The sequence below is a fragment of the Eleutherodactylus coqui genome, chromosome 11 (assembly GCF_035609145.1).
Source record: "Eleutherodactylus coqui strain aEleCoq1 chromosome 11, aEleCoq1.hap1, whole genome shotgun sequence".
Taxonomy (NCBI): Eukaryota; Metazoa; Chordata; class Amphibia; order Anura; family Eleutherodactylidae; genus Eleutherodactylus; species Eleutherodactylus coqui.
The window spans coordinates 32,061,626-32,076,512 of record NC_089847.1 but is presented as its reverse complement, the minus strand read 5'-3'; the positions used below and the strand labels follow the sequence as shown (position 1 = coordinate 32,076,512).

General features: G+C 41.8%; 1 protein-coding gene across 1 annotated transcript in view; it reads left to right on the top strand.

Annotated features, from left to right (window-relative positions):
- ADAMTS18 (ADAM metallopeptidase with thrombospondin type 1 motif 18) overlaps positions 1 to 14,887 on the top strand; it is a 91,746-nt gene that overhangs the window by 34,742 nt on the left and 42,117 nt on the right. The window contains exons 4-6 of the mRNA XM_066583601.1: positions 12,529 to 12,757; positions 13,667 to 13,857; positions 14,089 to 14,172. Coding sequence (XP_066439698.1) covers positions 12,529 to 12,757; positions 13,667 to 13,857; positions 14,089 to 14,172 — 504 coding nt within the window. The remainder of the gene's footprint in view (positions 1 to 12,528; positions 12,758 to 13,666; positions 13,858 to 14,088; positions 14,173 to 14,887) is intronic.

The following is a 14,887-nucleotide window of genomic DNA, read 5'->3' as shown; positions in this document are numbered from 1 at the left end:
TGAGTAATGTGCCTTAGCAAGTATACTCACTCATCTCTAGTGGTCAACTTTCCACCATCTGTACTCTATATGGGATACTGCCTCACTCCCATTACAAATGAAGATCCGACTTCTGGACATTATAGTAATCCCGACTGCATTTATGCTTCTGAAATATGGAAAGCAATCACACGTATCAACTGGCGAATTATGTTTTCTAACAACGATGCCTGTATTGCCTGCCCAAGGTTGCTTACTATGATCGAATCATGGCCACTTTACTACCGAGTCATTGAAGACCAACTTAACAATGGCATTCTTTTGTCACCCGATGTGCCAAAAAGCGTGGCAAGACCTCATTCTAAGGCCTCAGTCACACGGGCGCATCGGCACCCATACACCGGCGCCGATGCGCCCGTGTGACTGACACCAGCAGATGGACGTACCTGAAGATGGCCGTCTCTCTGCAGCGCCGGGAGGAAGAACATGTGACCGGCTTCATTGCCGGTCATGTGTTCTATGATCAGCGCTGGAGAGAGACGGCCGTCTTCTAACTGTCAGTCACACGGGCGCATCGACGCCGGTGTACGGGTGCCGATGCGCCTGTGTGACTGAGCCCTCAGTAAGTCTGATTATTGTGGTATTGAAGGTCTACATGCTAGGACCCTAATTGATCATAAGCATATCCCCCTGGTTGAATGTGTGGTGGCCATGCATGCATACTACTGCTGCATTTGGTGTCAAAGGAACTGATGAAGATAGCCAACTGCTCTTCCCAGCTACAGTATCTCTGTTAGTTGAATTAAAAATGAATAGACTGATAGTATGCATGCGTGACTACAAATGGGGGCATGGTGACCAAGGGGGTCTCAGTGACCGAGCAATCAGACACTATCACCTATCATTTGGATAGTTGATAAGTTATTATTGTGGGACAACCTTTTTAAGCTGGTCATACACATTGGATTAATGTCAGACAACCCGTCTGATTTTGGTGGGATCATCGATCCACCTATTGTGTATGAGGAAATGTTTGGGAAGTTGAATTTCAACATATCCAATTTTTTTTTTTTTATGGGGAGATAAGCTACTGGCAGAGGTGTGTGGCAGCATCTTACGCTCCACTCTCAATCAAGAATATATGCATGCTTGGCTGGCCGAGTATACATGCGTATGGGGGCAGGGGCGTAACTATAAAGGATGCAGGGGATGCGGTTGTACCCGGGCCCAGGAGCCTTAGGGGGCCCATAAGGCCTCTCTTCTCCATATAGGGAGCCCAGTACTATGAATAAAGCAATATAGTTGGGGGTCCTGTTACAGGTTTTGCACTGGGGCCCAGGAGCTTCACGTTACGCCTCTGTATGGGGGATTGGATACAGCTGTTGGTCAAGCATACTTTCATCTATCTACTGTGTGTGAGTTGTTGAACAGCGGCATTCTCATCCACCTGCTATGCCCTGAGCTCCAACACAGCCCTAATCTTCTGAATGGAGCTGTTCTGTGTGGGCAAAACAGTGGGTGAATGGGGAATTGTAAGGGAAAAAGATGAATTGGCCTCAGTCCCTTCATTCCCTGATACAACATCACTCCCAGAGTTTGGATTCCCCCCATTCATAATGTTATGGTACATCCTAGTGATTTGCCCTACCATTCAAAAATGGAAATACTTCTAAGGGTATGTTCACACAGTTGATTCTGCTGTGAAATTCTTTGCACTTAATCCGCCTGTAAAGCTGCAGCAGAAATCTGCTGCTATTTTTGCCGTAGGTCTACACATTGATTTAGCCCTGTCAATATGCAAAATTGAAATGCATTGGAAATGCCGATTACATTGACAGGGCTAAGTCCATATGTGCATCAGCGGCAAAAAACATGGCAGAATGGGGTTTTACAGACTTTGGGCTCTTTCACACAAGCGTATATTGGCTGCGTTTCCAATGCATCAGTTCAGATGGGGGTATTGCCGATGCGTAAAAATGTCTCTCCGGCACAGATAGCATTCCAACCAAACATTTTCATGCCGGCCATGCGGGGGCTCCATAGACTCCTATGGTAGCCTATGACAGCTGCTGGAGAAGGTACGCGAGAGGGAGTTTAGCAGCGTGACTGCTAAGCCCCCCCTTCTCTCCCTCTCTACGCCCCTTGCCAGGTGTCTGCATCGGGAGGGGGCGGGACGGGGCGGGAGCCAGTGTGCTAACCAACTGCTGTAATAATTTGTAATATTACACTGAGTTTAGAGATTAGAAATCTCTCAGTGTGACAAATATGTAATAATTGGAGATGACATCTAGAAGGGTGCAAATACTTTTTTTTAGGCCTCTAAAACAGTTCACATACTGTCATTGCCTCAAAGACCATAAGTTTTGAAAATTGATTTGTGCGCAGGCTGTTTGACAGATGTTGTAGCTTTTCTGGAGTGTATATGTCACGGTCTTTTTGATTTCATTTAATATATCATCTTCATTTTTCTTCAAGCGCCATTTTTTTTTTTTTTGCTGGAGATTTATGAATTTTTTTTAATCTCCTCTCCACCGATTCTTCAATCTTCTCTCTACTGATTGACAAGGCTTTGAACACACTGACTTCCTTCCCCAGGTGCAGTATGCTGCCAGTCTTCATACATAACCCCATTAAAATGTATTTAAGAGATCAGAGTGTATTTGCCAGATGTTGAGGACAAAAATGAAGTTTTTTTAGGTCCAGCATCAGAAATAAAAACTCTGCTCATGGTCAATCCTTGTCAAAATCTATAGTTATATATCGATCATCCATAACAGTAAAACCACCAAAAGGTGAAATAAATGACACTGATTTTCTCATGTGAATGGGACCTCTTAAGGGGTGGGATATAGTAGTCAGCAAGTGAACAGTTATTTCTTCAAGTTGATGTGTTGGAAGCAGGAAAAATGGGCGAGAGTAAGAATCTCTTCGACTTTAATAAGGGTCAAAATGTGCTATCTAGACGTCATCTCCACAACAGTAGGTCTTGTTGGGTCATTTCTGGTATGTAGTGGCTTTCTGCAGTGGTTCCTACCAAAACTTGTCCAGTGAAACATAATATCATAGTTAGTAAGGCTGAGAAAAGACATAAGTCCATCCATTTCAGCCTATTATCGTACAACGTTGACCCAGAAGTGGCTAAACTCCAACTGGGAAGCAAAAGCCAATTTTACTCATTTTAGGAAAAAAATTCCTTCTTGGGTACAAATCTGGCAATTAGAATAATCTCTGGATCACCGACTCTTCTGAAGTAATCAGTGACTATAACATGTAATACTGTAATGATCAAGAAACACTTCCAGTAATTCCATTATGACAGTGCAGAACGTTCTATAGTCTCTCTGCTCTTACAGTAAAGAACCCTCTTCTATGTTGATGTAAAAAACCTCCTTTCCTCTAAACATAGTTGATGCCCCCTCATTACAGTCCTGGATATAAGTAAATATTGGGAAAGAGTTCTGTTTTGACCCCTCTGTGAGCAGGCAACAGGGTCATAGGTGGCGAATGGAAGTTGATGCATGTGGGGGATGAAAGCTAGCTTATCTGGTCCAATTTCACAGTTGATCTACTGTAGCAAAAATTGCTAAAAAGTTCAAGCTGTCTATGATAGAATGGTCTCAGAACACACAGGGCATCACAGCTTGCCGTGTTTAGGGTTGCATGGCAGCATACTGATGTCAGTGTCCACGCTGACCCTTGTTCACCACTTTATGCACATACAATAGTCATGTGAGGATCAAAACTGCACCATGGAGCAAAGGAGGAAGGTGGCCTGGTCTGATGAATCACATATTATTTTACACCATGTAGACGGTTGGTTACATGTGAATCACTTACCAGAGAAACAGATGGCACCAGGATGCAATCCTGCAAAGAGACAAACTAGTAGAGGCAGCTTGACACTTTGGGCAATGTTCAGCTGGAAATCTCAGGTCTTAGTATTCATATAGATGTGACATATATCACGTATCTAACATTGTACAAACCAAGTACACTTCTTCATGGCAGTGGGGTTCCCTAATAGCTGTGGCCTCTTTCAGCAGAGTAATGCAACCTGCCCCGAAGGTCCAGCCGGAAACTCCATTTGGAAGTGCTTGGAGCCAATCATTTACCACTAGGGTCTATTTGTGATGACTTGATTCACAAACAACTTAGTAGACCTTATTGATGATATTATAGTGAAGGAGTGCCGCTCTGATATTAATTTTTTTATTGTTCTGTTTAAGCCGCAAAACACAATGTATCATCTTTTTGATTTTTATTGTACACTGTCCCTTAAAAGGCAGGTGGGTGACACAACAGAGGATCAAATTTCGTGATTATCACGAGCAGCTGTGTGCACAAATAGGGGTTGGTTATGCTCTCTCAGGTAGGAGAGGAAAATCCTTGGTGAGACGTGAGGGGAAAATCCTGCCCAACTGTGGATTTCAGGCTACATCTGGTCCTGAGAGATGAACAAGTCAGCATAGACTACTATAACTGCTAAAAACCCAACATGTTCAGAACTGAGAGGACATATGGAAAATCAGCACCAACAGTTTATCACTGATCCTGTGTTATATCGGCCGCCAGCTTGAGAGTACCAAACTACTGTTTCAGTCAAAGTTCAGACCGCACCTGAATTCCCGAGTCGCTGGTCAGTATGTGGTCGTGGTCCATCCGCCCAATTACAAAGTCATTGGTGATGTTTTACTTGGTGGGTGAACACCTATACGCAATCAGTCTGGTCCAACTGGGCCTGTAGATGTACCCAGGGCCTGAGGCGAGCCTTGGTCAACGATTGAGTTGACAAAGCCTTGTATCTAGTTATGCTGGCAAGAGTGGATAGTTGGCCGCCACCCTTGGCCATAAATGTCCCACTGACCCCCCATCTATCCCCTGGATAACAACAAAAATTATTATGTAATTAAAAGTGGCCATCCACATGCTCTGTATAAAACCCTACAAACCCTAAAATCAACCCTGGTCCCATAATAACCAGAGCAAGTATTATATGTCAGTTTCCCCCAAGAAATTCCAATGTTTATCAGTTTTTGGGAAATATCTCTTGTTGTATAGTAACTTTTTTTCTGTTTATTGTATTAGAATACCCTACTATTGCACCTCTCCTATGATAATCACACCTCTTTTGTAAAGTTTATGTGGGAATGTCAATCCTGCTCCGATTTTGCTCTGCGAGTTCCATTTAAACCATTTATCTTCCAGTCAAGTAGTGATGAATGTATCGAAGAGGTTATTTCCTCTGTGTGCTATTGTATTTTGTAAGCATTCACTGTATATATACCGGCTTTCGGCAATTTAAAGAGCATTTGGTTCTTTTAAACATGTACAATTGGACAGAAAATGAGTCTTGTAAAAACACGGTATCAGCGTGTGCAGTAATTGTATGGATAAATGGTAAATACAGAGTCGTTAAATTGTCAAAGCAGCTCTTTCATGGTCCCATATCCCACACACTTTCCATTGTGTAGGGTCCGTTTTGTTACCGTGCCTCAACCTGCTTGTATGCCATTGGCCATTTTATCACTTTGTTCTGTAACTTGAGCACAGAATGTCTCCCCCTACTCCACCAAGCAAATCTATATCTTTGCGTAAAGCTAAAACAGCAGGGTAAGGAAGGACTAGAGGTTACAAGTGAAATGGGGTAGGCTCAAGGATGAACATAGCGAACGTTGTTGCAACTTGTCTAAGGTAATTTAACATCCAGGTGGTGTCAGGTTCGCTCACAAGGCTCATCGGCATGTAACCTGACTTGCACTAAAAATAACATTTTCCCGGTATTCAACTAGAACGTTCCTGGTTCCAACCAAGACGCTTCAATAATAAGGGCTTGTAAAATTTTGAAAAATATGACTGCTTTCGCAGAGCAGTAAAACCTAATTTACACATCGGCAAACATTGATATATCTGTAGTTTTCAGATAAATCATAACTTTGGCCAAAAAATTATAACACATACTTTTTTGGTTTGAGCAAACGACTCTGATCACACTATCATCATCATGGCATGACTTCCACGTCAGATCTGTTTTTGAACAGATCCCAACTAATCTATTTGGATCTTTTAGGACTTAAAATGCGTTCTCTAAGGGTTCTAATACCTTGACAACAATGATTGAAGACTATGATTTTTTGATGTCAAGAACTCTAGAACCCTTAATAGGTGTTGTTGGCCACCAGCCGCGATAGTCTTGCAGCACGATGGCCGCGACATGGAAGTGGGGTCACGATGTTAGACCTTGGCATTGGTGCACTTGCCTTGTCATTCCAGATTTTCATCTTGGAGACACCGGTTATTGTCCCAGTCAGGTGGAAGTTCTGGTCCGCATCCACCTGCTATCATCTCTGCCAGATAAGTCCTTGGTCTTTATATTTGTTTTCTGGTGATATTTCCATCTGTTTTCTAGTGCTGCTATAAAGATTGTTTTTACATCTGTCAACTATCACCCTTTACCATCAATGGACAATCTAATCAGCCCCCAAGTTCCAGAAATGGGGCCCCTCTTGTGTTGGCGATTGCCCCACTTTTACGCAAGGTTTTCCCATATTAGTATGATAGGGAGAAATTTCTCTTGCCCCCATTGTTTAGTTTTGTTATTAATAGTTTTGTTCTCTGAGTTTTCACATAAAGTGTATATGTCCTTATGGGACAACTTTTACAACCAGTCTAAACGAGGTGTGATGAGTGTTGGGCTCGGACATAACTACAGGATACTGTATATGTTCAGAACTGCATTACTTTTATTGAAACTGACCATGTGGATTTTTGGTGCTTTCTATATGTTTTTTTAATGAATACGGGACTGTTCACAGCATATTAATAAATATGTCCTGAAAAATCCATCCTGGGGTTCCATCTAAATCCCCAAAATGGAAATCAGACAGAATTCCATGATGGTACCACAGACTTCACTGCTCAAAGACCCAGAAGGTTTCCTTTGGACAACTTTACATTCGTATCTGGCTTTTGCGCCCAACAGAAAAGCGTTCTCGAATAATGAAAGTCTACGGCTTTGTCCCAGGGTTTGGTCTAATACTGTTTTCGTGAACAGAACCCTGGGATGTAGTTTTTTGCATGGTGTGAACAGGCCCTTAAAGGAATGTATCACATAAATATGTTTACCAATTTGAATCAGATAGTGACACATATTCCAGTTTTCTAATCAGTTTTTTTTACATTTTTGATTGTACTGTAGATATTTTATTCTGCTGTTTATATATGACTATGGGGGCGGCCATCTTGCCTGAACTACATTCAGCAGAATTCATGCACCATTCACAAAATGGGCAAGGGGTCACCCAGTGACTTCTATGAGAAACTGCTCTAGGCATGTTCTGGGACCTGTGCTGGGAGGGAGAGGAGGTGAGCTGTGAGCATCACGTAATGTATGAATGGTTGATACTGTGTTATGGTACCTTTACGTTGGTACAACTGTTGGGCGCTTATCCATACTAGCAACTATCATTCCTTTGCTTCATACAGGAGTAATAGTCATTGAAGAAGCGGGAGGGGATTGTTCTGGCCTGCCTGCCTCCATTCAGATTAAACAGCAGTCACTCAGAGAAGTTGCCCTAATAATTGCTTAAGGCCGCCTGCAGACGGCCGGATCAGATCCGGCTGCGAGAGTTCTCGCAGCCGGACCCGGCTTGAGCGCCAGTAGAGAGCAGCGCGGAACTCACCCGCTCCCGCTCTTTCTCTGCGAGCCCCGCACAGAATTAGAACATGCCACGGTTTGTTTGCTGCGCGGGATTTCCAGGGGCCAAAATTCTGTGGGGAATCCCGCCGCGGAATTTCCACCCGTCTGCAGGCAGCCTAAGGCCTCAGTCACACGGGCGCATCGGCACCCGTGCACCCGTGTGACTGCAGGAAGGAGACGGACATACCTGAAGACGGACGTCTCTCTGCAGCGCCGGAGGAAAGAACATGTGACCGGATCCATTGCCGGTCATGTGTTCTTTCAGCAGCGCTGCAGAGAGATGGCCGTCTTCAGGTACGGCCGTCTTCTAACTACAGTCACACGGGCGCATCGGCGCTGGTGTATGGGTGCTGATGCACCCCTGTGACTGAGGCCTAAATGAGCGATTTTGGGTGCCTGTTGCTCTGTGTACACATGGCACCTGATAGGGCATTGGGCCAGAAGCCAATCAGCAGTATTTCATTTTCAGTGAGCTGAAGCGGCCGTGAGTACACGGGGCGACAGTCACCTGAAATCGCTCATTTAAGCGATTATTCGGGCGACTATTGGCCCGTGTAAAGGTACCTTTATCTACATATAGCCATAGGTGTTACCTTTCATTGTAATCCTGCTTGTGATGATGATAAGATGACTGAAAAGTTTTCTCTACAGAACAGGAAGTATCAGACTATTACTAAGTTCTGTGGTCTGCGTGAAAAATGTAGGGTTTTAGGATTTTTTTTAGAATATACATTGTAACATCATAAATGAAAAACCACAAAAAAATCCTAAAAAGTAGGTTTAACATAAAAATGTAATTTATATAAGAGATTTTCTGATAACACAGTCTTTTTACTTCCCAAAAAATACACAGTTGGGTTATGCCGGCAGTTAATGAAAAACAAGACCTGATTAACTAGGGCTCATTCGCACGGGAAAAATCGCTTGCGCTAAGCACAGACACTAAAACCCATTGATTTCAATCTGCTCTTCACATTAAGCGTTTTTGCGCTATATTATCTCACACATGAAAATATTCGTGACATGCTCTATTTTTGTGCGCATTTGCGCAGCCCAGACACCACAGGAGTCTATTGGGGTGCACAAATGCACACCCCGTCCGCACGTAATCAGGAATGGAACTGCAGGATTTCACAGCTTAATTTATAACATCCGGCACTAATTAGGCTGCCAGCTGGTTCAAAAACATCACGGGTGCTTCCCACACTGTGAATGGGCCCGGAAGTGTAAAAAAAAATGTGTGAAATTGGTTATTTATTCACAAATGGACAAAAAGCTAATTGGATGGCAATAAAAACTTGCTGTCATTGAAGTAATGGAAATGCAAAACAAGTAAAACTGCGGAGCCCATTCTTAGCAGAGTGATAAGCTGCGGATACGCAGTTTGGGGATATCCTCTGGTTAAGCCACACCTACCTATGGGTGAAGCGACCACACAATTTATTGGCAAAGTCATGTGGCTGTTTTCTACCGTGGGTGGGCACGGGTTAGCTACATGCAACCAGTTGGATGGTATATCCTTCGCCTTAGAGCTCCTTAACACTGGCGTATTTGCAATTGTTTTACGCACGCAATGTGCAAAACACAGGGAATGGAACCCATTGATTTCAATGGGTACATTCACATTAAATTTCTTGGGCGTCCTGATTTTTTGTGCATGCAAAAAAAATAGAACATGCTCTATTTTGAGTGCTTCCGCTCACCAAAGGGCCCCATAGAAGTTTATGCAGGGTGTGCAAATGCGTATGTGATATACGCAATAGTATGCACAAAACCTTGGTGAAAAGAACACATCTGGACTAGAGATGAGCGAGCCTACTCGCTAAGGGCAATTACTCGATCGAGCATTGCCCTTAGCGAGTACCTGCCCGCTTGGAAGAAAAGATTCGGCTGCCGGCGGCGGGCAGGGAGCGGCGGGGGAGAGCGGGGAGGAACGGAGAGGAGATCTCTCTCTCCCCCCCCGCTCCCCCCTGCTCACTGCTGCAACTTACCTCTCACCCACGCCAGCAGCCGAACCTTTTCTTCCGAGCGGGCAGGTACTCGCTAAGGGCAATGCTCGATCGAGCAATTGTCCTTAGCGAGTATGCTCGCTCATCTCTAATCAGGACCTCATCAGACCCCATCATATATTAAGTACCCCTTTAATTTAGGGTGCGGGAACTGGCTGTGCATGCACAAAAAAGTACAGTAAAATGCAGAAACAGGCAAGTAAAAGCACCTCATTCATAGCGCAAATGCGTTCCGCTGAAGGGTGTGCCCATGAGAACAATCCCTTAGGGCGTATTCACAGGGGCACTTCCTGTGCAAGTTCTGACTGATTCCGGGATGGAGAGGACCTTGACGGAAAAAGAACCCATTCGCTTGAATCGGTTAACTTACACAAGTGATTTTTCTCTTGAACCGATAGTCCAAGTTAGAAAAATCGCGGCATGTCCTGTTTTCATGTGATTTTTCCTCAAAAATCTCCCATTATATTCTATAGAAGCTTTAAAAAATGGATCACAAACACATGCCATACAATTTGCATGCAATTTTCATTCGAATGCGATATGTTTTTAACACAGGTTACAATGGGGACCACATTAAAAAAAAGAGAAAAACGTGTAATAAAAGTGCGCATTTTTCACCCATGTGAAAACTGCTTGTGAAAACCACATGAAAATAGCAAGAAAATCACATGGAAAATCCTACATCCGAAATCCCATTCGCCCTTGTGAATACAGCCCAAGGCCTCATGCACACCCGCATATGTAATAATGGTCCCTAAAAAGTACACTATTCTCAATGTGTGTATGTGTGCGTTTTGGTGTTTATTTGGTGCGTTTTTGGCACGCATGTGTTTTTTTGCGCCCGTGTTGTGCCAATTTATGTCACATTTTCTTCACTATCTCCTGACAAAAGGCGCAAATAATGCAGTGATTACGCAATTATCTGCATATTTTCTGCGTTTTTCTGAGATTCCATAAAGATTAAGGGCGGCTTTCCACAAGCATATGTGCAAAACAGAGGCAAAAGGCAAAACGTTTTTCTGCTATGATCGTCGCACTATCGCACGCATATCAGTGCATTTTACTGTACTTTTCACGATAATCAGGATCGTTCACATGGGCGCAGGACATAACCGCTCCCCAAGTCAAAAGGCTATTTGACCTAATCAGTCCCCGTGTTTTTTTCCCATTGAAATTGCGTAGCATCTAACACAATTGCGCAGTCTTGGGTGCGCACCCCCATTGACTCCTATTGGACCTTTGGTTATAAATGCACACTAAAATAGAGAACACAGTTTTTTTTGCACGCACAAAAGCGAAAATGAGAATGAAACCATTGAAAACAATAGGTTCTATTATCTGCTCATTGCACGGGCAAATACGTCTGTGTGAGAACGCAGTAATGGCTTAATTCGGTCTATGATATGGGTATGCAACGTTATTAATGTGCATGAAATTGGTGCGGAAGCAAACCCACGTCTGAGTATACAAACGAGACATAACAATGTGAACAGAAAATATACCTATGTGCACAAGGCCCTAGGGCATCTTCAGATGGGCGCATGCGCAAGTACGCTCGCCGCTACGGAAGGTATTTCCGCATGAACCAGTCCAGAGCCTTTTTTTGTTTTACCGTTTAAACTTCTTACTATTGTAAAAAGAAAAACAAAAACGTAGGTCCTGCCGTATCTTTTCTCGCATGAATAAAAACAACATGCGAGAAAGATACGGCAAGGCCTATTATTTCTCGCATGTAGCAATAACGCCATGAAAATGAAACCATTGAAATCAGTGGTTTTGTTTCATCACGTTTTGCAGGTGTGATTTTCAAGCCCGTAAAACGTTCCGAAATCACGTCTGTCTGAAGAAGCCCTTAAGCTCTAGAATAATTCTTCTTGCAGCAGTCAAGTGTTCTCATTGTGGATATTTGAGAGTGACAGCGCACTCTAAATGATACATCCTTAAGTAAATAGGTAATAAAGATCTATGCTCCTGGTATCAGGCCAAGTAATGCAGTGCGGTAAACTATAAAATGATAAATTCCAGGGGGAATGGGATTTAATGTCAAAGGAAAATGAATGGCATCAAGATTTGTTGAATTTGTTTCATGTACCTACAATAGAGAGATAGATAAATAGATAGATAGATATGAGATAGATAGATATTAGATAGATAGATAGATAGATAGATAGATAGATAGATAGATAGATAGATAGATAGATAGATAGATAGATATGAGAGATAGATAGATAGATAGATAGATAGATATGAGATAGATAGATAGATATGAGATAGATAGATAGATAGATAGATATGAGATAGATAGATAGATATGAGATAGATAGATATGAGATAGATATTAGATAGATAGATAGATATGAGATAGATAGATAGATAGATATGAGATAGATAGATAGATATGAGATAGATAGATAGATAGATATGAGAGATAGATAGATAGATATGAGATAGATAGATAGATAGATAGATATGAGATAGATAGATAGATATGAGATAGATAGATAGATAGATAGATAGATAGATAGATAGATAGATAGATAGATAGATATGAGATAGATAGATAGATAGATAGATAGATAGATAGATAGATAGATAGATAGATAGATAGATAGATATGGGATAGATAGATAAATAGACATTGGCAGGTACCTAGAACCCATGATGTTATCCATGACGCCAATCTGTCTTTATGCAGAAACACGTTAGTGTTGGTAGTAATTAGCAGCCAGTATACATTGTGCACCATTAGTATAACATGTATTGATCTCATTTCTATGATACAGTTCTTTTATTTTTAAAATGCGTCATATAATGAACTGCGCTAATTAAATCTATTGTTTTCAGTCAGGTTTCTTAAGGACACGTTCAAGTGAGTATTTTATATCCCCGTTACCACAGCATCTTGCAGAAGAGCACAACTTTACCTCTCCTGAAGGACATCACCCCCATGTACTGTATAAACGATCAGTAGAAACTGAAGTAAATCTTCACTCAGGAAAGCAACTTTACAGCACAGCAAACCAGTCATACGGTACTGCCCAAAAACAACATTTTTGTGGAAAACGCAAAACATGTAAGTAGATAAAACCTACCTATTTAATATATATCTCTGCTCGATCTATTTATCTATCTATCTCATATCTATCTATCTATCTATCTCATATCTATCTATCTCATATCTATCTATCTATCTATCTATCTATCTATCTATTTCATATCTATCTATCTATCTATCTATCTATCTATCTATCTATCTCATATCTATCTATCTATCTATCTATCTATCTATCTATCTATCTATCTATCTATCTCATATCTATCTATCTATCTATCTATCTATGCCATATCTATCTATCTATCTCATATCTATCTATCTATCTATCTATCTATCTATCTATCTATCTATCTATCTATTTATCTCCTATCTATTTATCTATCTATCTCATATCTATCTCCTATCTATCTATCTATCTATCTATCTATTTATCTTCTATCTATCTATCTATCTATCTATCTATCTATCTATCTATCTATCTATCTATCTATCTATCTATCTTTCTTGATTTGGATTATTACCAACATGATGGTTGACGTTTAGAGATGAGCAAACCTACTTGGTTCGGGTGTTTTTGAACTCGAGCATCGCTTTTTCCAAGTAACTCACTACTCGGACGAAAAGATTCGGGGGGTGTCGGGGGGAGGCGTGGTGGAGCAGGGGTAGCAGTAGGGAACAGGGGGGAGCTCTCTCTCTCCCCCCCCCACTCCCCTCTGCAACCCCCCGCTCACCCCTGGCGCCCCCCGAATCTTTTCGTCCGAGTAGTGAGTTACTCAGAAAAAGCAGTGCTCGAGTTCAAAAACACCCGAACCAAGTAGGTTGGCTCATCTCTAAACGTCTCTATTGACGTTCCTTTTAGTGTTATCACTTTTAGACTACATTGCTTCTGGCTATATCACGATTATTCTACTACTCCTTTATTTCTAGATTTGAATAGAAATAACGCCAAATATAAGCCAGATGAAGAAGTCCGTCTATCTCGATCTAAGCGCTCTGCAGTAAAATCTCCGCATGGTGGGAGTTTGGTTGTCGAAACCCTTGTAGTGGCAGATAAAAAAATGGTGGAGAAACATGGCAAGGAAGGAGTGACCACCTACATCCTGACAGTGATGAACATGGTAAGCTAATGGCCTTATGTATGACTTAGTATTCTACAATGTTACTACAGGATGTTTTTGAATTCCCAAAAAACTGCAATCCATTCTTTTTGTTTCTTTGTAAAGTCTTTTCAACTAATGTGATCGTCCAAGTATACAAGGAATGATATAGTAATTGTGGATATGTAAAGAATAGGAGAGTAAATCCACATAAATATTGGTATCTTCTTTTGTCTTTGTACATTTGGTTAGGTATCTAGCCTATTCAAGGATGGGACCATCGGAAGTGACATTAATATTGTTGTTGTGAGTCTGTTACTCCTAGAAGAGGAACCAGTAAGTCTTTTATCTTCCTGATTTACTACACAGTCTATAACATGACCAATCTTTCTGGCCAAATATATCAAATAACTTTTTTTGTGCTGTGAATGTGCAGCAATATCGATTATGAGCCCTTACACTGAGCCCACAGCTGAATGAAAGGACTCCTGCGTATAAGTGGTTTTGGGGGATGGGGGCGGGGGTTTAAAAAAGTTGGCATACCAGTTCTAGCACCCGAATATACTGCCATTTTCTTTGCTCTTTCTCAAGACTATGCGAGGGTTCAGCTCAACACAACTGAGGTTAACTGAGCACCTATAATAAGTTAAAAGAGGTAGTAAAAATACACATATGCACTTATCCCCGACAATTGGGTTCATCACCAATACCCATAGTTTTAAGTGTGCCCTAAAAACTCATCACTTTAGGGAGCCCTATCATATCCCCTTATCTAACGCTTCTCAGTTTATGTTGTTTCTACAATCTCCGTCTGTACCAAATTTCAGTATCCCCCGCCCCCACACCCCATACACCCTTATACACTTCATACCTGCATATGCACTGATACTGGCTGACTGGCTAATACAGCTTTATGTATACAACCCTACTTGTATAAAAAATGGCTTGCCCATTGTACAGACCTTCTAGAGTCACCACTATTGTCTCTTCAAATGTCAGCTCTTGTGAACAGGGCCCTTACTCCTACTGTTTGAATTGTTTTAGTTTAATA